The sequence below is a fragment of the Falco punctatus genome (genome assembly GCF_963210335.1).
Source record: "Falco punctatus genome assembly, chromosome: 9".
Taxonomy (NCBI): Eukaryota; Metazoa; Chordata; class Aves; order Falconiformes; family Falconidae; genus Falco; species Falco punctatus.
In genome coordinates, this window is record NC_137589.1 from 8946318 (window position 1) to 8967927 (window position 21610).

Sequence of the window (21610 nt, forward strand, 5' to 3'; positions counted from 1 at the left end):
TGAGGCACAGAATTCTACAATGTGCCTTTAAGCTAACGAGTCACACTTTTGCCTGTTAAGTCTTCTCTGGTTTCCAGTGACACTCTCTTGAAAATAACAGTGATAGACTCATTCTCCAGTTAAAGCCTCCATCCAGTCAATTGCATTTGCACTTGAAATCCTTACCACCACTGGGCCAGAGTGTTACAAATACGTTGACACAAACCAACATCTCACTTCTGTTGAACTTCTCTGGTATTGACATATGCAAGGCTGGGCAAAAACAAACCCAAACCTTGTTCCTCTCAAGGTGGGCACTGGAAGCTTATACGCACCAATTTTCGTCAGAAAATAAAAACCGTACATGAGGACTCAACTATACACACATTTTACACACAAGTCAAGTTATAGAAATTGACCTTTATTTAGTAATCAGTTTCTTTAACTTTTTTTTTTTTTTTTTTTTGATACAAAGTGACATTTCCATTTTAGTACAGAAAATCCATGTCAGAACAGTACCTGTTTCGGTTGTACCACTGGAGTCTACTCTGACCTCAATCTTTAAAAACCAAACAAACAAAAAATGAGATCAACAAAAAACAACTGCTGTCCCTTACCATGAGAAGTACTTTGACTAGTAATTAATGCATACCATTTCCTATTTTGTATGTTTTTATATATACAGTATTATAATAGTATGATATAATACCATATACAATACTATATATATAAAATATGTATTATAGTTCAAAATATTCTCTCTATATAGTATATAACTAGATAAATACTATATAAAGTATTTTGAACTATAAAATAGCATCTGTCAAGCAGAACTTAAATTTAGGGCCAGATCTTTCTTTGAAGAACTGTGCAAGAAGAATCCCTTTATTTTTTTTTCTTTTTTTTTTGTTTGTAATTACAAAAGCTGCAAATAGAAGCAAAACTACAGCCTGTAGTGTAAAACTAGAAACCCTACATAACGAAATGTTAGGAACAGTGACCAAAAAGCAGTTCTACTCAAATGATATTTTAAAAACAATTAAAATACAGTACCCAAGAAACATGGCACAAGAAACAGAAGAGACAGGTACAAAACCTGTGTTAGGAACACAGTCAGAAGTGCAAAAAACAAACAGGGAACCGATACAATGGAGTTTGGTACAACAGGTAAATAAGTATTGCAACCAAAACTAAACGATCACTTAATTTTTGACAGTGAAACCACTAACAATTTAGTACCTTTCTAAAGGCTTTTAATCAAAGCCCTAAAACTGTGGCTGCTCTTAAATAAAAAACATTCTATGTGAATGCTACACACAGAAGTACAAAGCTTAAGAATTACCCTGCAAAATTGCACCGACATAAGCTTTCCATATTTACAGTATCTAAAGGTGACAGAACACAGCATGCTAGGCCTGGCTCACGACTCTTCCCCACCAGTACTCAATCCAGGCCCAACAACCAAAAATTATTATTTCTCGACACACGTTAAGCTTGGATTGTTCAGATATATTATAACGCTTAAATATTAGATTCATGCATAAACCAAGAAACAGTATCTTTGACAGACAAGCATTGACAGGATACAAAGAGTGGTCTGCCCTGTAGGAGTGTACTTCCTTCTGAGCTTACTCCCAAGACGTACCGATTCCATCCCACGTTAGTACCTGGTTGTCAAGCCAACAATGTGCTTAGAAACGGTCAAAATTTTAACTCAAGAGTCACATTGCGCGCACACTGTTCGCTCGCGTTCAGACATTTCACTCCGTTTTGGAGAGTTACCTCATTAAGTGAAAGGACACAGAGTTCAAAAAACAAAACAAAACAAAAAGACTTTCAAGTAAACAACAACAACCAAATACTTTGAAAAGGTTTTTGTAAACTTGTCATTCTACAGGGTTTTGCAGCATTGTTAAATTCGTTACTTGCAGACAAGCACACGCAGGTCGCAACCTCTCGCGACCACCTGCCACGTGTACGCATACAGCGTAAGAGACAAGCTCGGGGAAGTGACCGACCTCTTCCCACGTGCCTCATCGGGTCCTTGCGTGTTCAGTGTTATCATTCCCCTTCATGAAACAGAAATCACTTACGGATATCTTTATAAAGACAGAAATGGACAGAGTCCGTCAGATAGAAAGTTAGTTGGTTATTTACATCTGCAAAGTAGTTTCACAGCAAAGTAAATCTACAGCGGGCCAGCTGGGATCCACAGGACTTTGTTTTGTTCTTGATCGACAGTTGTCATAATCTGAGTGCAAATGCTTGAAAGGGCTCCTCCCTGGACAATGCCTGGAGAAAAAGAACCCCCCCAACACACAGGCACGAATGAGACTGGAACAAACAGTTATGACTAATTAAAAAGAGCAGTCTTTGCATTTTTCTGCAAAGTGTTTATCAACAGATCAGAATTTATCTCCCCAGTTCGATATTTGCCAGATGCATGACTCCATTAAAACGAGAAAAAATAAACAGAGCGAAGAGGTCAGGCATTCAATACGCAGTTTCTTCTGCTAGCTCTTGAAACAGCCCAGGGAAGTCGCAGAACCGATGGCTATAATCAACTAAGACAACTGTTGTGTTCGAGGCCTCCATGTACTATTTTCAGAGGCATCAGGTGACAAAGTTTAAGTCTAAAGATGGTCAGAACCTGCTGGAATAAACCTTCTCTGTTCAGCATGTGGTGTTACGAGTTTTATATTTACGTATTAATATACACAGAGACTACAGCTGTAGCAACTAGACACTATTTACAAATATTAGAAGTAAATTGTGAGGCAGCTCACAGATCATTGAGCTAAATAAAACAGCGGCCATTGCTACTCTGACTCTTGTTGTCAAATATGCTCAAAGAGCAAAAGGCCTGAAAATCAATTCAGAAGATAAATGAACACCTTTCATTCTACTCTTGCTAAACAAAACAGTCATAAAAATGCCAACACTGACACAGGAGAGGAAACGTATTAGCTTTAAGACTTAAAAAGCAAGAGGCTTCATGACTTGAAAAATACGTCAGCAGAACCTCTGGCCTCAGCTACCACTAACACTGGAAAAATATGGAAAGTCTTAGAAGGCTCAGTTTCCATTATTAAAAAAAGAGAATTTGAGCTCACGTAAAGCACCGCTTGACTCTGCAGTATATGGGGCAGTTAACGTCAGGTGAGTTCAGATACAGAGCGCAGTAGCCAAGGTCTATGAAAGGTGACAGGTGGCACTGAAGAAGCGATTGGGATTAAACACCGTGCTCACAACTTGGTACAGGAAACAAAGCCAATGTGAAAGAGTGATTAGTCAAAAAAAGTACATTGTCAAGTAGTCACAGAGCTCAGGTCTGAGAGAGTGTGTCACAGCTCCACGAGGAAGCCTCCATGTCCCACATGCGTATCTACAGGCTTATTTTATGCACAGCATCATAATATCAACAAGCTTAAATGTCAGCGCAGCTCGAACACCAACCCCCTTCTGACCAGCAGCAGCTGGAAATGCTGATGGCAGCTGGGGTCCCCTGTGGCTGGCACTGACAGCAGGAGGTCCTGGCCACAGGGCATGCGTCAAGATGCACACAGGACTGTTCTGGACTGAGTGCTACTCGCAGTGTCAGGGTGAAACTAAAATGCACCAAAGGCCTTCAGAAGGAGCAGGAGATAACATGTGGTGACACCATCTGGCCATGCACATATCAAGTGCTGAGAGGGTTTAGTAAGTACCGTATAAAAGAACATGTCTGGCTACTACATACCAGGTAACCGATTTTCTTGAGAACCTGCAGCTTCTCTCAGGATGGGCTGAGACAGTGCTATACCAAACACCCCCCCTTCCCTCCCCTGCACTTGGCAGGTATGCCTCAAAATATTTCTGTGAGAATCCCATTGCTCAGAGCATGAAAAGCTGGGGATTGGCTAGTTCAGTGCTATATTTTTGGTTTTGTTTTGTTTTGTTTTTTCTTTGTAAGTTTTGTTGCCATTCACATCAAAATGGCTAGAATTTTATCCCCACTCTTTTGAATGTACATGGAACCGCATGGAAATATACTTTGAAATAAGCAGCGACAGTCCTCAAACACAGTTTTCTTTCTCTGGGAAAAATACTGTATTAATTACAATCCAAGATTCCTCTAATATACTTTATGATGTTAAAAAGGCCTCTGAAGCTGAATTCAATTATTCCAAATTACAACTCATGCTCAAGAAGCCTTTGACAGCTTTTTTTTCCTTTCTTGTAAGATTTAAAGTATGTCTCATGAATCATTCATTCATTTGCACTACAAGGTTTTCTTGTTGTTGCTTTGTTTGCTTTTGGTTTCTTCAATTTTTACAATTACAAAACAACTTATATTCCTGACATGGTATAAAACTGACAACACTGTGTCAAATTATCTCGACCATACTTCCAGTACTACTGGCACATAAAAAAACATTTTCAGAATCTCTTTAGGTCGCAAGATTCACAACACGCTAAAACAAAAGCACGTAAAAGCAAGAGATAGTACTTATGTTGTGAGATTTCCTCTCCCAGAACACTGGAGCATGAGTTTGCCAAAAGGGAAGGCAGAATGAAGAAGAAAAAAAAAAAAAAAAAAAAAAAAAAAAGTGCTCTTTGAAGGAACATAAGATCTTTTGAATTACACAGTAAATGGATTAGATCATCACTGCGTTCCTAGGGAAATGTTGATTAAATACTAACCTGTAAAGTACTTGCTATACTCTTGTTCTATTTTTTGAGCTGTCTCAAACTGTTCTTTGGAATGTTTTTGCGTAACTTTGTCCCTCAGGAAGATTGGGTCTTTTTGCTCTCTGCAAAAAAAAGAAAGAAAAAAGAAAAACCTTGTATAAGAGTAATTTTTTTTTTTAATGGTCTTGAAATGATTACCTCCAGTTGGGTGAATGTGAAAAGCTAACTAATTTGCAGGCACAACCCTGTGCATGGAGTGCCATCTACTGTGTTTCAGCAGTACCAGCATAGTCGCCAGGATCACGGCAGTGCTAACAAATTTATCTGCTATCAGACCAAGATGGTGTTCCTTTAATTTCTTAGAGTCTGGGAGGGAGTTGAGAGAGAAAGAATGACATTTTTTCCAGTACATGTGAATTGGATCATCTCACAGTACACACCACTACTCCCTACACAAAGCTGGGCTCAAGCACCACTCCTTAAGGGCCTGAAGCATCAAGCAAACAGAATATATTCTTATGTCATCTTATACTTCATGACACATTTTTGTTTTTCTATTATACAAGCTGTTGGAAATAAAGTAAGAAAAAATATAGATAAATACAAATTAAAAATAAAAAATATTTGAATTCCAATCAAGGCTTGTAACACTCCCCTCTATATCTGACTTGGGGTCCCCAGTAGGGGATTTGTTTTAAAAGGAAGCAGAATTTACAATCAACTACTGAAGTCATATTAGATAGGTACTGAAACAATATAAACATAGTTTCTTATAGCAGTGAGAAAAAAAGCACAATTTTATTTTATAAATAAAAAAATAATCACTACTACACTAACCTATCACTGCTGCACGGCATTTCAGAGAACGCCAGTAGGACCTGTGCTATATCAAAAAGCCTATTTGGAAAAACCTTTGGTGCACATAGCAGGCAGAGACAATATGCCACTTTATGTTGTTTTGATGACTGCTAGAAATCGTTGCTTGTCTAGTTCAATCGCTCTCTGTCACTTTCCAAAAAAAGGAAATGGCTGTAACAGTCACCATTCCATTTCCAAAGGGGCTCAAGGCATGACAATTCCATTTATCATTCAAGTGCATGATCCTACAGCGGTAACGAAATACACCATATCGCTTTTTTTCATGCTTCTACTTGAAAGTGGTGATACTTAGCTTCTTTATTTCATAGACAGTCATCAAATTTACCCATGGATCAAGAACATAAGTCATCAGCTCTCCAAATGAAGATATCACAAGTATAAGATCTCTCAACAAAACTCTTTCGTAATACTTATGTTGGGAGATTCTGTCAGTTCTTGCCAAACCAATCTATGGAAATGTGTGAAGGCCTGCTCAAACATAAGGGGAGGGACCGGGGTTTGTAACTGCTGTGGTCTGTTCCTGGCTGTACCTGAGCAGGAAATTCCCATTTACGGAAGAGCGTGGCCTGGGAAGACCACAGCATGTACACTCCATGGCAAAAGGGGACGCCCCTTGCTGTTATCGCCGGAGAAGGAAGGTGGGAAAGCTGAGGTTACGGATCAGTCGGCACTGCATCCACACGCTTGGTCCCACTGGGAAGATGAGGAACAGCTCTTTGTCACCCCCACTTAATCCTCAATGGATCTCGCCCTTATCTGTCTGATGGTTTAATACAAGGGTGAGCAGGAAAGATGGGAGTGCCTCCGGGAGTACATTCTGTTCCGTCTACATTGTTTGATTTCTTTGAAAGATTCACTGAATTATCATGCAACCAAAATGAAGTTCCGACCATATACCTCACATCAGTTTTTATGAGGATTGATTTCCACATTTTAAAGAGATTTAAGATGACTAGGATGAAAGAAACAACAAAGATAACAAGTTTGTTTTAAGCTAAAATAAACATCCCTGAACTATACCCCTCACAGACTTACTTGATTTGTTTAGCATTTTTGTAGCGAATAAAAATTACAATAGGGTAGATATGAACACTGTGGAGCCGTTCGATGGCATGAGGAGCGATGTCAAGCAGACAATGACAATCCTAAGATCAAATGTAAATGCAAAACACTCATTCAGTTAAAAAGCACAAGCACACATGCAAACCCCCCAGTTCTTCCCTTACTTAAATCATAGCAACCCAACAGAATTTTGCTACACATTTAGCATTTTGGGGCTACTGAGCAATTTGTACCCAAAAGATTTATAACCAAAGACAGAAGATGAAAAACTGCAAGAATTTCCATTCATAGTATCAAAAGCATGCATTGATAGAAATAAAAGTATTTGAAGGAGTCATGAAATGAAAACTCAGATTGAAATATATGCAATACAATTTTTCTAAATTTAAACATTTCTATTTGTTTTCTCTTTCAGAAGCCACAAGCAAACACAAGCGTTAAAGTAGTAAGATTTTCTGTGTGGTTTGACAGAAAACTATAAGCAATGTTCAGATTTTAGTTAACATCTGTCTCCAGGACGCTGTTTATGTTCTATATGACTGCATTAAAGGCAACAGTTTTTTAAAAAATTAAATCCTCTTTTGGGGCGTATGGGGTGGAATCTATGGAGTCTATGAAAATAATTTCTAACTCTATTTACTAACACTGTAAAAGAAAACGGACATCCCTACTTTCTACAAAGGTAAGCTTGGATAAAATAATCTTTGAAGAGTTACATGCCAAAGTGAGGTAACTTATTTTTACTCAGCAGCCTGGGGAACAATTCTCTGAATGTCTTACAGGACAATGCTAACACAATTTCCACCCCACAACACAGTATGACCATATACCACAAATTGGACAAAGAACTACAGATTAAAAGTGACTCACCTTTTCTGTTACCTCTTTTATGGAAGCTACAGTTGTCACATCAAAATGCCCACTCCTCCGTTTATAATCGATAAACAGACAATCCTTCACACCGCGTTCAATGGCTTGTTGGGAAGCCTTCATAACCTCTGTTTTCATTGAACAACAAGAGATCGACTTTAATTACTATTACTTAGGCACAGAACAAAGCTAATGAAACTGCCTGCCAATTCAGATTCTTGGTTTTTTTTCCATGTTTGTACTACCATTTAGTTCACTTCTATTGATGTTACTATCACACATTCTGAGCAACGATACAGTGGTTATATTTGCATACTTACCAAGAGGACATCTGCAAAATTTTCCAGGGGATTCTTTGACCAACATGTCTTTCACAGCATCAAGTAAAGGTCCTAGAATAAGGACAGGCCTAGGAGACGTACAGTCCACTTTCTGTACACGCTGATATGCCAGACTTGCAGAATCTACACACAGAGAAGATTTACTTATAAAAGTATAAGTTTTCCTCGCGGCATTCCTCAGGGACGCAGAAGCAACCTAATGGTAATTATAAAAACAAGTCCCTTGCAAGGGGTAAGGGCCTTGACAAGTACAGAAAATGCTCACTAGCCATTATTGTCATTTTCTCAACTTGCCAGCTTAAAATAAACATTTTTCTAATTTAACCTGGTGCTTCTTCCCCCAACGTTCATCCAAACTTTAAAAGTAATCATTCCTATATTTTCCTAGAAGTGTAAACAAGATACGATACTGCATTTCTCCGGTTTGGTTTGTAAGGCTCTTCCAATGAAGTAAGCATTGTAACCAACAAGATTTTTGTAGAGGAGGGAAGAAATAGAAGTGGAGATTGTTGAGTGGTGCCCAGGATTTCTGTCTAGACTAAGCAGCCAGGACAGAAATGAAATAGTTGAAAGAAAGATCAAAACCATGCACCAAAAAGCAACCTCCCTCTGCAAATAAAACATTAATACTAACAGATCTAGGAATAAACTACCCACAAAAACCTAATTTGGAATACTCCAGCTTGTTATTTAATACAAAAAAAAATTTGTTATTAAACCTAATATACATGATGGGACATATGATGACCATTGGTATTCAGACCAACCAGAAAAGAACATCGCTCTATGTCATGATACAGCTGTTCAAAAATGAAAAAGAAGGGAAGGAAACCCCCTTGCAAGTATAACAAAAGTACTTGCCATCCAAGAAAGGAATTGAGTCTGTACTGATTGTATCAAGAGCCAGTAAATCCTTTCCATCTTTGGAACCACTTCGCTTGTGTTTATGCTTTCTTCTGAAGAACGACCTTCGTGCTGCCGCTGACAATGTCTTAGATGAGCTGCTTTCATCCTTCGCCTCAGACACGCTGTGCCTCCTGTAGAATTCCTGATCCATCCTATAATGAAACAGACTAAATGGTTGGTATTTAAACTCATCTTTTTGCATTTTTTTCTGCAAACAGTATCACCACTGCTCCTGGAACATGCTGGAAACTATTGTTGCAAGCCTTAATCTGAGTTCCTTCAACACAAAAAAATCATCAGAAAGAAACATTAACATAAATAAAATCATAAGCATCTGAAAAACTCACACTGCCATAATTTCCTCAGGATTCTTATCCTACTGATAGCAGTATGGCACAGAGGGTGACCACGCTGGCAGGCAGGGCAAAATTCTCCAAGGCAGAAGCACCTACTGGCCAGTCAATTCAGCCTCGCACAAAAGTGAAGACCCCATTCCTTCTAAAAAGCTGCATGTTATGCTTATCCTTACAAATAACTTATTAGTAATCCAAAATTACAAGTTTATTTTACACAGCTTTATTTTATATGAGGATAAATATTTTGCCCACATAACACAGTAAAATGTGTTTTACTTTTTTTTTTTCAGTAAAATAAATAGCAAAAAACAATTTTACTATTCATCTTCCAGTAACAAGCCTATCAATTTCGTGCCTGGGTCTGCATGTACATGTTCTACTTCCACACATTCCACACAGCACCGTTGTCCCACCGTCAGAACAAAATGTGAGTTACAACATGGAGAGAAGACTGTTGGAAGAAAAGGAAACCGCAAACCCAGTAATCTTAAAATAAAAAAAAATATTTTAATCACTGAGTGATAAATAACACTATTTCAGTAACCATGCAAAAATTGTAGTTCCTGCAAACTCCTCTTAACTGTTCTACCAATGTTACGAGATTGTGGCGGATGCACCGGCTTATGATAACACTGCTGTCCGCAGATAGTTAAACCCACCAATGCTTCCCAAGAACGACTGTGTTAACCTTGGATTCAAGGATATTTTTGGTTTATTCTCACTTTTGTTATTCTTTTACCTATCACTACACTGGTCTATGTATCATTTCTATTTCTATTTTACCATTTAGTAGCATTAAAAACAACTTGATAGAGCAATATATTTAATTCTACGTTATTGAAATACATCAGCCCTAAAATTACATGTTTAAGAATCTCTCAGAAAGAAAAGAAGCAAACAAGTCTTTTATACCACATCTCACTAGTCAGACTTTTTAAAGACTAGAAGATAAATACTGTAGCTGAGGTCACTCACATATATTTACTTGGAATCTGTCCTCTCTCCAGCTTCTGAGCATTCTCATCTAGCTGCCAAGCCATCCAGCAACCAAAGTTTCCCTGTGGCAGAGTGTCATCAACATATAAAATGTCATCCTTCTTAAAGCTTAAATCCTGTTCCACCTCTGCCAGACGGTCATAAAGTGCTCTGGAAAGGAAAACATAAATAGCCTCTGCAACGATCTCCATCAACTCAAGGGAAGAACACGCATACTTATTTTGAAAATCAGTTCACAGATCAGTGGCACACTCTACATCTGAAGAGCACACAAGTTTACAGTGAAACATGCAGACTTCAGAGGCCACAGATAGCGTACTCACTGTCAGAGATTAGTTGGGATAAATGAATAAACTCTGAATTCAAAAAAGGGTGGTAAAACTGATGTACTATCTCTCTCAAGATGCTCTGCATATCATCCTAACAGCCTTATGCTGCCATTACCAGTCACGCCCAAATACCTGATATAGAATCCATCTCCAGGAAGCTCTTTTATCTTATTAAACTCTTCTATTCTGTATTGAGTCCTTATTTTGATGTTTTCTCCAGGCTTCAACATTTCAAGATAAGCTTCCTCAGCTGTTTTGTTTTGCATATCAATGGACCCATACTGCAAAACACAAACCGCAGAAACCCTTAGGTGTGAAATTGTACCTTAACAGGCAACAGAATTAGGTGAGCTTGAAAACATGCAAAATGAGTTCCTTCTTGCCACTGGTGGGCTCTATACAGAAGTAAATCTTACCACTTAACTCTAATACAGTTTGCACCTGAAGATGTCTAGCAAGAGATTTGAGACACAGGGGTGGAAAAAAAAATACCCAAGTGAACACAGCAGACATGCACCGTCAGAGAGGAGTCTGCACTTCTTTAAATACTTTTCAAAGCTTAAGCTAGAATCATAAAATCTACACTGGGAAGAACTTGGTAGTTTTAGGGAAAGCAAGTGGTCTGAGGGAAGTCAGAAAAACAATTAAAAAGCAAAATCTCCATCTGGCCACTAGAAGCGCAATGGGAGAGTCTCAGTGCCCAGACAGTCTCAATGCTCAGTTTTATCTGAAAAGCCCATAAGCACATATGTGTTTATCACCTTAACAGTCCTGCCAAGTAGATAAATATTCTCATTTTAGATACAGAAAGCAGACTCAAAGACATATTGCATGGCTTTCCCTAAACTCTCATTAGAATTTCACAGCGATATCATCAATGTGGTTCTCTGTTTTGCAACATCTTCCATATCCTTGCCTTTCTCCTATGTACAGCAATTGGATTCAACGCTTCCTTCTTAGAGGAAGAGAGCCAGCATTCAGAATTCCCAGTGGGCATACATTAGTCCTTCAAACCCGTGGGCAACTAGTGCCTTCAGCAGTGGTAGTTCTCCAGGTCCACATCATCCAGCTCTTCGTGTGTCACTGCCAGAATGAAGGTTATGCATTCTCACCATCCTTACCCAGCTTTTGTAGCAGGAACTCAAGATGCACAGAACATCTCCCATTGCAAGACAGCATGATTCTTTGTACAACTCCCTCTTTATACCACCCTAAAAATGTTGTCAGTATGCTGCAGGCTTTTTTTAATAGCTTACCTCAAGTATCATGTCACCCAAGACTAGTCCATCAGGTCCTTTTGCTGGGCTATCATCATCTACGTCTGAGACGAATATTCCATACAGGTTCCCACCACATATCTGGATCCCAAGATCAACTTGGGATTTTTTAACAACAACACTTCTAGGTTCAGGCGTCCTTTTGTTTGTGTCCACAGGGCCCCTTTTGACAGGGATAAAGAACACATGTACTTCAGTTTAAAAACTTGCATTACATACAGTCAGCTAGCCAACTGAAGAATATATATTTACCAAATTATTATTTAAAGTAGATCACCTACAGATACAGTCTTATGAGACAAATACAGTGTTCCTTGCAGACCTTCTTAAGTAAACCAATCTTGTAGAAAACTTTCTCCACTCCTTGCAAACCCTTTCAAAATCAGCCTGAAAAAATGTTCTTTTACCCTGGGGTGCACTTAACTTGTCTGCTGACTTATTTCACCCAGACATCACATTCACAGAAGTACACTTTGTATTTTAATACCCTTCACATCCATCCTAACCAATTTTTTTTTGTTGTTTGGGCAAAAATTTTACTCTCTACCTTAAGGAATTCCGGGGACTTGTGGTTGGTGTGGTTTGTTTGGATGGGGGTGTCATTGTTCCTTCATCCTGTTCACTCACAGTATCAATTATGGAATGATTGTCAGGGGTTGCAGCTCCACTGCCTTGAGGGGTGGAATGATTACTCACAGGTTCTAGGCGAGAACTAAGAGAGAGAAAAAAAGAAGAACAGAAGACTGGTGGGTTAGTGTTTCACCAATGCCAAACATTTTCCATGCAGACAAAGTTTTTGATTTGGCCATAAATCAAAATAGAAAAAAAAAAAAAAAAACACAACAAGAAACAAAAAAAAAAACCCAAACCCAAACCAGCATGCCAAATAACGTATGTTTACCATAAGTCTAAGAAAAAAATAAAGCTCAGTCTCAAAGCATGACCATATATCAAAATAGGATGGATAATTTCACTAGGTCATACACATTCTCTGATTAGTTTCTGGAAACTCCAATTATTAAAATTTTAAAATCCATCTGACATACTAGACACCCATAATCCTAGGAAGAAGTCAGCTTTGGTTTTAGTTTAATGTATGTAAGGATTATGCCCAAATAAAACCAGAAAATATAGCAGGTGCATCAAGCATTTTTCTTTTCTTTTTGACAGGGACGTATTCGCACATTACTTGTCTAAGCAATCACACTTCTCATCAGCAAAAATGCAATGTCTGCAAACACATCCCCTGTACAGGTATCATCAATTAGCCAGATAACTCCATGGACCAGAGAGTAGTTTTCTCAAAGTCTGGCCTGCCTTACCTTGACCGTGAATGATTGCCAAGCTGATACATATGAGGGTTATACTGAGCCAGAATAGTAATGGTGTCGCACTGCTGTCCAATGATTAGTCGAGCCTGTTGCTCTGTAGCATTTCTCAAATTTATTCCATTAAACTATGGAAAAAAAGCACAAACCAGGATGTCAAGTTTTCAGATGGAAACTAGCAAAATCATTCTTTCAGTCTCCTAATTAATTTAATGTCTATATGCTAACCTCTTTCCACTGGGGTAAGCAGGAGGATGGAAATGCTGCTATACAATGATTCCTAGGGGTTTACTGCTTGGAAGGAATCACTGTAGTTTTACAGTATTTGGTAACCTGACCATGAGTTTAAAAATCTTTTTACTGTTGAAAGACATATGTGTTCTAAGCTATATTACAATGTCATACCACTGGTTAAATACAAATTGGATCACATCACTGATCTGAATAAATTCAGGATTTAAAGATAAATTCAGATCCACGATCCATTCAGGTCTGTTGTAATATCATCCACACACTGTGGGAAAGAAGATGCTTTAACATACACAAGCATGATCGGATCTAACATTTACAAAGCAGCTCTGTACTTCATAAAATGCTCCTCCACACGTTTGTCTAACGCTGTAGGCAAAACCATGACTGTAGCTAATCTAAAGCCTACTTGAGTATTTGTCAAACCAAGTATCTCAGGCAAGGCTATGGCACGCCAACAGCAGCATGGAACTCGGTACAAGCCAGCTGCCTGAACCACTCACCTTGTCAGGCAGAGTACGGTGCTGGGGCTATATTTGTTTTAAGCACCGTAACTAGCCAGCTTAAAAGTTAATTGTATCTATGCAAGATGCAATGCAGATCTACCATCAAAAGACAGCATTTTATGATAAAGCTTGACAACGAGTCACAACAACCAGTTACTGGAATATTACAGTGGAGAGTACCCTTTGCTACAGCTCACGGCACACGAACTTTCACAAGATACTCTTTTGGGGAAGGTAGTTACAGCTGGAGTCATATGAACTGATTCATTAAGCCATAGGAATAGTAAGCAAACAATTACCTCTAGTAACTGATCACCATACTCAAGGCCAGCTTGATGGGCAATGCTCCCACCTGTTACTTTAGAGACAAATATTCCACCATTTTCTCCGCTCACAATGGAAATCCCTAGTGGCTCAGAACCCTTCTGCACTTTAACATGACGTGGCTCTTCCATGTAGGGCCTTTTAGAGGAGATAGTTAAAACTGATTTGGAAAAAATTGCACTTGAACCATCACAATGTCAAAGTTACATGCAATACTTTATGTCTGTCTGAGCTGTAGTAATAAAATCGGTTTAAACAGTTACTTTAAAAAAAATTTACTATCAGCTGTCTTAAATGCATTCCTCCAACACCATGCAACGTACAGTGGCAGAAGTAAATGTTTACCAGGTACATGACAGCTCTGAAACATTATGGTAAATATGAATTATAAATAGTATGGTGGTGAAGTTGGTAGGAAAGAAGCTTCCAGATACATATTATATAAAAGTAATTAAACCGCTGTATATAATATGTCGTTTACAAACCATATTCTAGAAAGGTATGTTACACATCAAAATGCCGGGAGTCTTTATTGCTGGTGAAAATAAACATCGTAAATAATAAGGTGGTAAACCAAAGGACAGCAATGCACAATTACCAGATTCCATATTTTTATGCAGGGAAACATAAATTAGTAATGAAAATTAAGCAGTTGCAAACTCAAGCCATTAAGAAAGCGGCTTGCATGGTAGCATTACAATTACCATGCAAATTCTCCTCAGGGCAATTATCCAAACATGTAAAATAGCACAAAGTGCGCAATACTGCTCAAGAAGGACAACCTTATATCAGGCCAACCTCAAACTCCTTAGTGATGAGAACCTAGGCCTAGGAGCCACAGGCATTCTCAGAAAAGACCTATTACGGAACAGATATCTGAAAGACGTAGAAAATTTGAGAAGAAAAGAACACTTAGAAAAAGACACACAGTAGTAAAACACTAGTAAGTATAGCAAGAGAACGGCTTACACCAAAGAAAACTCTGATACCTTCCCCTCTCCTCCCGCCACAGTTCGGGTGGAACCACCTGTACCGGCCCCATCACGGTGTGTACAAACAAACAGCCTCCTAGAAAGGTTGATGTAACTACAAACATCATAATGTCTACACAGCCAAGGCAGATATAAACGGTTGAGCTCATTCTAAATGAAATAACTTGGGTACCTGGTGTGCTGTATTTTTTATTTTAGTAGCATGATACTACATTTGACAAGTGTTAATTTCCATGTTTTCTTTCTTAACACTTCATTATATCATATAGACATTCTCTAAACTGTGCCAGCTGCTGACACAATTTTAATTGTGCTGGTTTGAGTTACCCAGACTTCACTCGCTGCTACTCATGTCCGCCAGGCTGAGGAAAGGTAGTTTTGGAAAGAGCAGAATTTGAGGCTGGGGGCACAGGGAAGAGGACATCGTTTCATAAATGATGCTTATTGCCATGGTCTTTGAAGGTAACTATTTGGTAGCCGTCTGCAGCAGAGGCATAATAGTTTGTCAGCTTACTAATGCATAAAAGATAAAAACTGGTTGCTGATACGAATACACCGCTGGAACCCAGTAACCTTATACCATCACCAGCACTGTTCAAGGTAATGCCCTCGGAGCTTGTCTATCCATGTAATGAAGGTAAGATAGGTTTACTACCAGCAAACAAACTGAAGCCCAAATTTTCTGTATGAAGCGTATCTTAACTAAACTGTGCTAGCTCCCACAAAATTGCAATTAATTAAGTTTTTTTCATTTTTATTTTTTTTACTCAATATGAGCATGTAAACCATGAGACTTCTTAATATCACAGAATCTATCCAGGCATACTACCTCATTAAAAACTAGAATTACATCTTTCTGAACTTTATTTATTGTGTCTTTCTGCTTTTCCATCCACCACATGCATTTTAAAATTTGGTTTGTTTGTTTTGGATTGGAATAGGACAGAATCAAACTCACAGAAATTGCACAGGATCGTATCTTAGAACTCTAATAATTACTAAATCAAAGATAACTAGCAATGCATGTAGTAGAGAAACAATAATAAAAGAATGATAACATTAAAAAGGTGTCTTACTTGATAAGCAGTGTTATTAAAATCAAGTGAAGCACACTCTTCTATAAAATTCAGACTGCCTGCCAGAATCACTAAACACTCATTAGAAAAAAGCCTTAATTGATCAGAACTTTTAATTTTCATTTCAATTCAAATCAACAGAACAAACAGAAACATTGATTTTTATTTTTTTTTATCTGTATATTTTTTATCTGGGGAAAGGCCAAGAGATTTACTTGTATTTTGTGAGAAACAATTATAAGACCAAATCACCTTTTAAAATGCTGTATAGGCATCTTGAAACGTTTTTTTAAGATAGACTTAAAGTAGCTACTTTCCTAAATTAAGAACTCTTTCTGTGTGTTAATTTTTTGGTTTGCTTTTAAAATTTAAAAAAAGAACAACCCCAAAACCAACTTAAAATGATATTATTTGTAGAAAGTCAGCTCAGACTATGGTTTAAACGTGCACAGCAAGAGCAAAGGGGCTGGAACCTGACTGCACTTCGATCGCCTGATCAACATTAACAGGAATTGTTATTTCCCAGAGATAAGAGCACGTATCCCGTGCTCAGCGGTACAAAGTTATAGGGGTGTCAAAACCATAGCTTTTTCAGTTGCACATTACATATCTTTAGTCATGTGAAAGAGAAAAGAAATTTTGACTTTGAATTTGCAAGTGACATTAGAGGAACATTCACACGAGAACACAAATCGAGTACACGTAGTACAAAAGTCACACTGAAGTAAGAATGAAAATTCACAAAAACCTCTTTACATTCCCTTCCAAAATTACACTGTCCTTTGTACACAATATCAGTTCTAAAGTCACTACAATAACTTAGTTACCAATTCTTCAAATGAGAAAAAAGTTTCATATAACATTTTATGAATAACTTTTTATTACTACCAGAAAACTTAGAATACAGAACATGCTTATTACTTTATCACATTTTTTATGGTCAGTCCTTTTACAGAAATCAAGCAATACAAAGGGGTCTTCAAGTCCACATCAATGAATCTATTCCAACACATTATAGCTCCTTTACGCTGCCAGAATGGCACTCAGCTGCCTTACTGTAAATAAAAACCTGCTTCAGATTTGTGTCTGAACTGTTCAGTGCTCTGAACTCATGCAAACTTTTGCACATGGTCAGTCTAGCCAGATCATGACAAAATTAAATCATATGTCCAAGACTGATACCATAAGCAACATGTCTTGAAAATTTTCTTCAGGAGACGTAGAAAATTGTTAAAACACAAAGCTCATGTTTTTAAGAATACTGTCAAATCAGGTTCAAACTCTGCAAGCAGCTACACATACACTTAACGCTATGGCTAGCAGCGGTCCAGGTACAGCCAAAGGGATCAGTCACAGTAGTGAAATTGCATCTGTACATATGGGGCACACGTTTTGGCCCAGTTATGCTCTCAATTTTTCATGTTATCTGGCTAAATTGAATCAAGGCACAGTGGTTAGAGCACGTATTCTACAACACTAAGGCACCTGATATTTAGCTATCAGATGCTACCAGGTCTTCATTTTATTTTTCCCGAGTACAGAATGAGCCTAGCAGAAACAAGCATCTGAGGTAGTTCAGCTGAAGGGGTGTATTCCAATTTAGAATGCTCTTACTTGGTGCAGATATTAATCTAACATGGAAGAAATAAAATCAATCCTTATGAAATTGCTTAAGTTTCTAAACTCCAGAATCTACTCTTCAGTTTTGAAGAAAAAATCCACACAAAGATCTCTTACATACTTTGCAAAGAAGATAAAAGCATCAAGTAACAGGACCCGAGACGCACCTCGGCGCCTATGTATTTGTCATTTAAATTAAATGTTCACATTCCTTCAGCCTAATAAACAAATGTACAAACTTTCCTCAGACACATTTGTATCAAAAACAAGTAACGTGGGGACCTTACCTATCTTTTCTACGTTCTCCAATAGACACAGGGCTAATGGAAATCCTGGGTAATGTAGAAAGGGAGTTCTGAGACTGGCTGCTGGCGAAGGAAGATGTTTCCAAGTTGAGAGGTGACTGTGGAGGAGTTATCAAGCTGGGACTGCTACATTCAGAGTGTGACAAGGAGCCTATGGAAAATCAACAGCTGAGTTTCAGTGTCCTGCACCTGTCATAGTCTGGAGAGCTACACAGACATAGTGAAAGACACCAAACCCATCTGAGACAAGGAAGAGGACCGACTGTTCACTAGCACTCTATTAACCACGTACAGGGTGTAGGGAGACCAGGTAACTCATTTCAGACAGTGCAAACTTACCGCCCTTAATGACTCTATGTCAAATCTGTCTTCTGTAAGGGTGCATACAACTACTGCCATTCTCAACAAGGAGAGGATGCTACAGACAAGCTACACCATATGCATGTCTGAAAACACTTAGCAATGCAAAGTTAATGAAAAATAATAAAAAACGGGAAAGGAGAAGTAAAATAAAAAACAATATGTAGGTTTACTTTCAAATAAAATATTTATGTATAGCCCTTTCCTTTGGGTTGGAGACACATTATGAAACACCGTAAAACCCCAGCAAAACCCCAGCACGAATCATACCCAGAGACAGGAAAGCTCTGCAATTCAAAACATGCTTGACATGACTTCTTTTGCATCTCTTCCCTAGTTGTACCCTCCCTGAGTAATTTACTGAACAAGTGCCCTAACAGAAACATTCCGTATGCTTCCTTTGAAAAAATTCTAGAAAAGAAATCTCAAATTACTAACAACAGATGAAAGCCCTTTGTAAGAACTGCACTTGCCCCATTAGGAAAACCACTGCATACAACCCATTAAGGCTATAGAACACTTGAGCAATAATGGCAGTGAATTGTTGCCGTTTATTGTCATCAAACTCTGAATCTCACAGCTCTCCAGCGCTGCAGCTGACATTCGTATCATGTCTTTAAATATCCTCCACCAAGCAATTTTGAATGAAGTACTAAAATTTTACACTGCATTTCAAAACATAATTTACAATCAAGTAACAATATGCAAAATAATGTACTCAAAGAATGAAAAAAAATAATGCTGGTCACTTCACTGTCGAAACTTTGAAGACATCGCTCTGGAAGAAAACTACAACTGTAAAACACGTACAATGTTTATTCTTACTCTTTTTGTGCAGTTTTACTTAGTTTGCCACTTCCTAGAGTCAATTAACAGCAAAATCGACCTCCATTAGAAAGTTTCTTTCTTTTTTACCTTTCTGTGGCAAACTTGCAAATTTTGCAACCTTAATAAAACTGTCACTTTGAGAATTTTGGAGCAACCTGATTGAACAACTGCAAAGGCTTTGGATTGCCAATACTGAAAACAGTACAACCAAAATTACTTATGAAATAGTTCACCTCTGTCAGAGCCCATCATGGACCTTGGATATCTTGGTGTTAAAGGGATCTTAATTCGTTCTGTTCTGTATTGCAAGTTACTTGAAGAACCTATTTTTAAAAGAAGAAAACATAACAATGAAAAAATAAAAAGCAACTACATTGAAGAAAAGTAGTACCTTTAGACTCTACTTCTTCAACGAGCATTAAAATGGCCTCTGAATTTGTGCACAAGCCTTGGTGATTACCTTTATATATATTGTGTGAATCATATTTCTTGATTCGTATGAACAGAGCACAATACAGCCATACAGTCTATATGCACTGGTCATTTTTGCATAAAAAACATTTTGGATATTTTTCAACCAAATGAAATTTAAGTTGAAGTTCAAGCAAGAATCTAACATCTCTGTTGTTTACTAAGAATCCATGGGGCTTTCCAAAAGGCAATTAAAATATTCTGATCACATTCTGCTTGGATGAATACTTAACTTTTTAACACTGGTTGCAGACTGTGCTGTGGTTACAAAGCTGCCATGTTCTATTCAGATGCAACTGCCAACCATTGATGGAACACAGGAACACAAACATGCACGAAGAAGTTACTACATAATTAGAAGTTTTAAAACTTCTAAAATGTTAAAATGTCATTGCTCCAAAGCATGCATTTGCTTTGGTATTCTTAAGATAGGCACAAAAAAATCTTACATCTCACTCAAGCAAACATAAGTGTAACTTATCTTCCGATACTACGATTTACATTAGGCCATTAGTCACCCTTGATTTTTTGTTCTGGGCGCTCTCTTCTTTTCTCTTCTTTTCTCCACCTCACTGAACCTCAAAAATACTTTGGCTGGGCCTCCCACCTTTATAAAGGTACTTCCAAACAGTAACAGGGACAGAAAGGAGAATCACTCACGCACACAGAGCATTTTAAGAAAGACTGTGAAGAATGAATTAAACACAGCTACATTCAGGGAATACCTTTAGTCCTAAACCCAAAAATAAAAAATGAAGCAAAGGAACACAGGAAGCACTTAGGCTGTGCTAGCTATGATAATCCCATAATGCATGTACTTAAAGAATTTTCCATTTATTCTTCGTCTCCAATAGATAGGAGCCACACAGGAAATAAATCAGAAAAGCTAGTTACCAAGTCTAGCACTGGATGGTAATGAATTTGAGCCATGGGATGCTCTTGTACGTGCATTTTCAGAGTAGTCATTGGAGTGTTTATGACTTAGGTCCAAACTCAGGCGACCTTGATGCTGGGAACTACATCCAAAGAAAAGGAGAGTAGGGCAGCAGTTAGAACTGGGCATAGCACCTCAGCAAACAGCAAACTGGTCAACAAAAAATTTTGGTTATCTCTGAATAAAATGAATGCTCCTCTCCCTCCCGCTTCCCCACTGTCCCATCATTTATGAATTAAGAGAAGTCAGAAGAAAAACAGCCTAAGGCACTACAGAAAAAGGGGAAGGCTTTATCTGTTTTGGCAAGGACAAGAAAAAACACTACACAAGTTCATAAAAAAAATATTCTTTTACAAGAAATTCTTTACTCCTCTGCCTGTGGAGCAGAGGGAAACCTAATCCATCACGTGCTGAAAGACATGAAAGCAACTGGCACATCATTTATGTGCAATAATGGTTTTGACAACCCTGAGTCAAAATAACACACAACAGCAGCGTGTTTCACTCTGCACGGTATAAAGCATCTACTAGAAGCAATTTCACCCTAATGAAAACAGAAATTTAAGGAGATCTAAATCTCAAAACACCTGGGATGCAGATGCTGATGGCATATTTGGCTAGCAACTGATGGGCAATTGCTGGTGTGAACTCTGTGGCTCCAGGCGGTATAAATTGGGTTTCTCATGACAGCAGTTACTGCAGGGCATGGTGCTAAGCTTCTCGGTACCGTACCTGCTTAAGATGACAAAACCACATTTTATCATTAGCCTATAAGCTACAGATTTCAAATATATTTAAACATTTATATAATAATTTATTATAACCTTTGCATGTATGATAAATAAGAATTATTAGCATACAGACAAATACATTATTAAGCACTGTGACACCTTTTAAGTAGTACATGCATTTTTTAAAACTGGTTTATAATTTTGTAATGAGTCAGTAATA

The 21610-nt window shown here is 38.0% G+C and overlaps 1 protein-coding gene across 2 annotated transcripts in view; it reads right to left on the minus strand.

Annotated features, from left to right (window-relative positions):
* Nucleotides 1-379: 379 nt before the first annotated feature.
* DLG5 (discs large MAGUK scaffold protein 5) overlaps nt 380-21610 on the minus strand; it is a 120394-nt gene continuing 99163 nt past the window's right edge. The window contains exons 19-34 of one of the 2 annotated variants that reach the window (XM_080403208.1): nt 21247-21394; nt 20620-20741; nt 19488-19577; nt 18049-18217; nt 14049-14211; nt 12989-13122; nt 12214-12378; nt 11646-11829; nt 10522-10670; nt 10040-10210; nt 8664-8860; nt 7782-7925; nt 7462-7589; nt 6565-6674; nt 4663-4772; nt 380-2271 (exon numbers count right to left, since the gene is read on the minus strand). In XM_080403208.1, coding sequence (XP_080259334.1) covers nt 2168-2271; nt 4663-4772; nt 6565-6674; nt 7462-7589; nt 7782-7925; nt 8664-8860; nt 10040-10210; nt 10522-10670; nt 11646-11829; nt 12214-12378; nt 12989-13122; nt 14049-14211; nt 18049-18217; nt 19488-19577; nt 20620-20741; nt 21247-21394 — 2288 coding nt within the window. In that variant the 3' untranslated portion in view covers nt 380-2167. The remainder of the gene's footprint in view (nt 2272-4662; nt 4773-6564; nt 6675-7461; nt 7590-7781; nt 7926-8663; nt 8861-10039; nt 10211-10521; nt 10671-11645; nt 11830-12213; nt 12379-12988; nt 13123-14048; nt 14212-18048; nt 18218-19487; nt 19578-20619; nt 20742-21246; nt 21395-21610) is intronic. The other variant, XM_080403209.1, reaches the window with a different exon arrangement.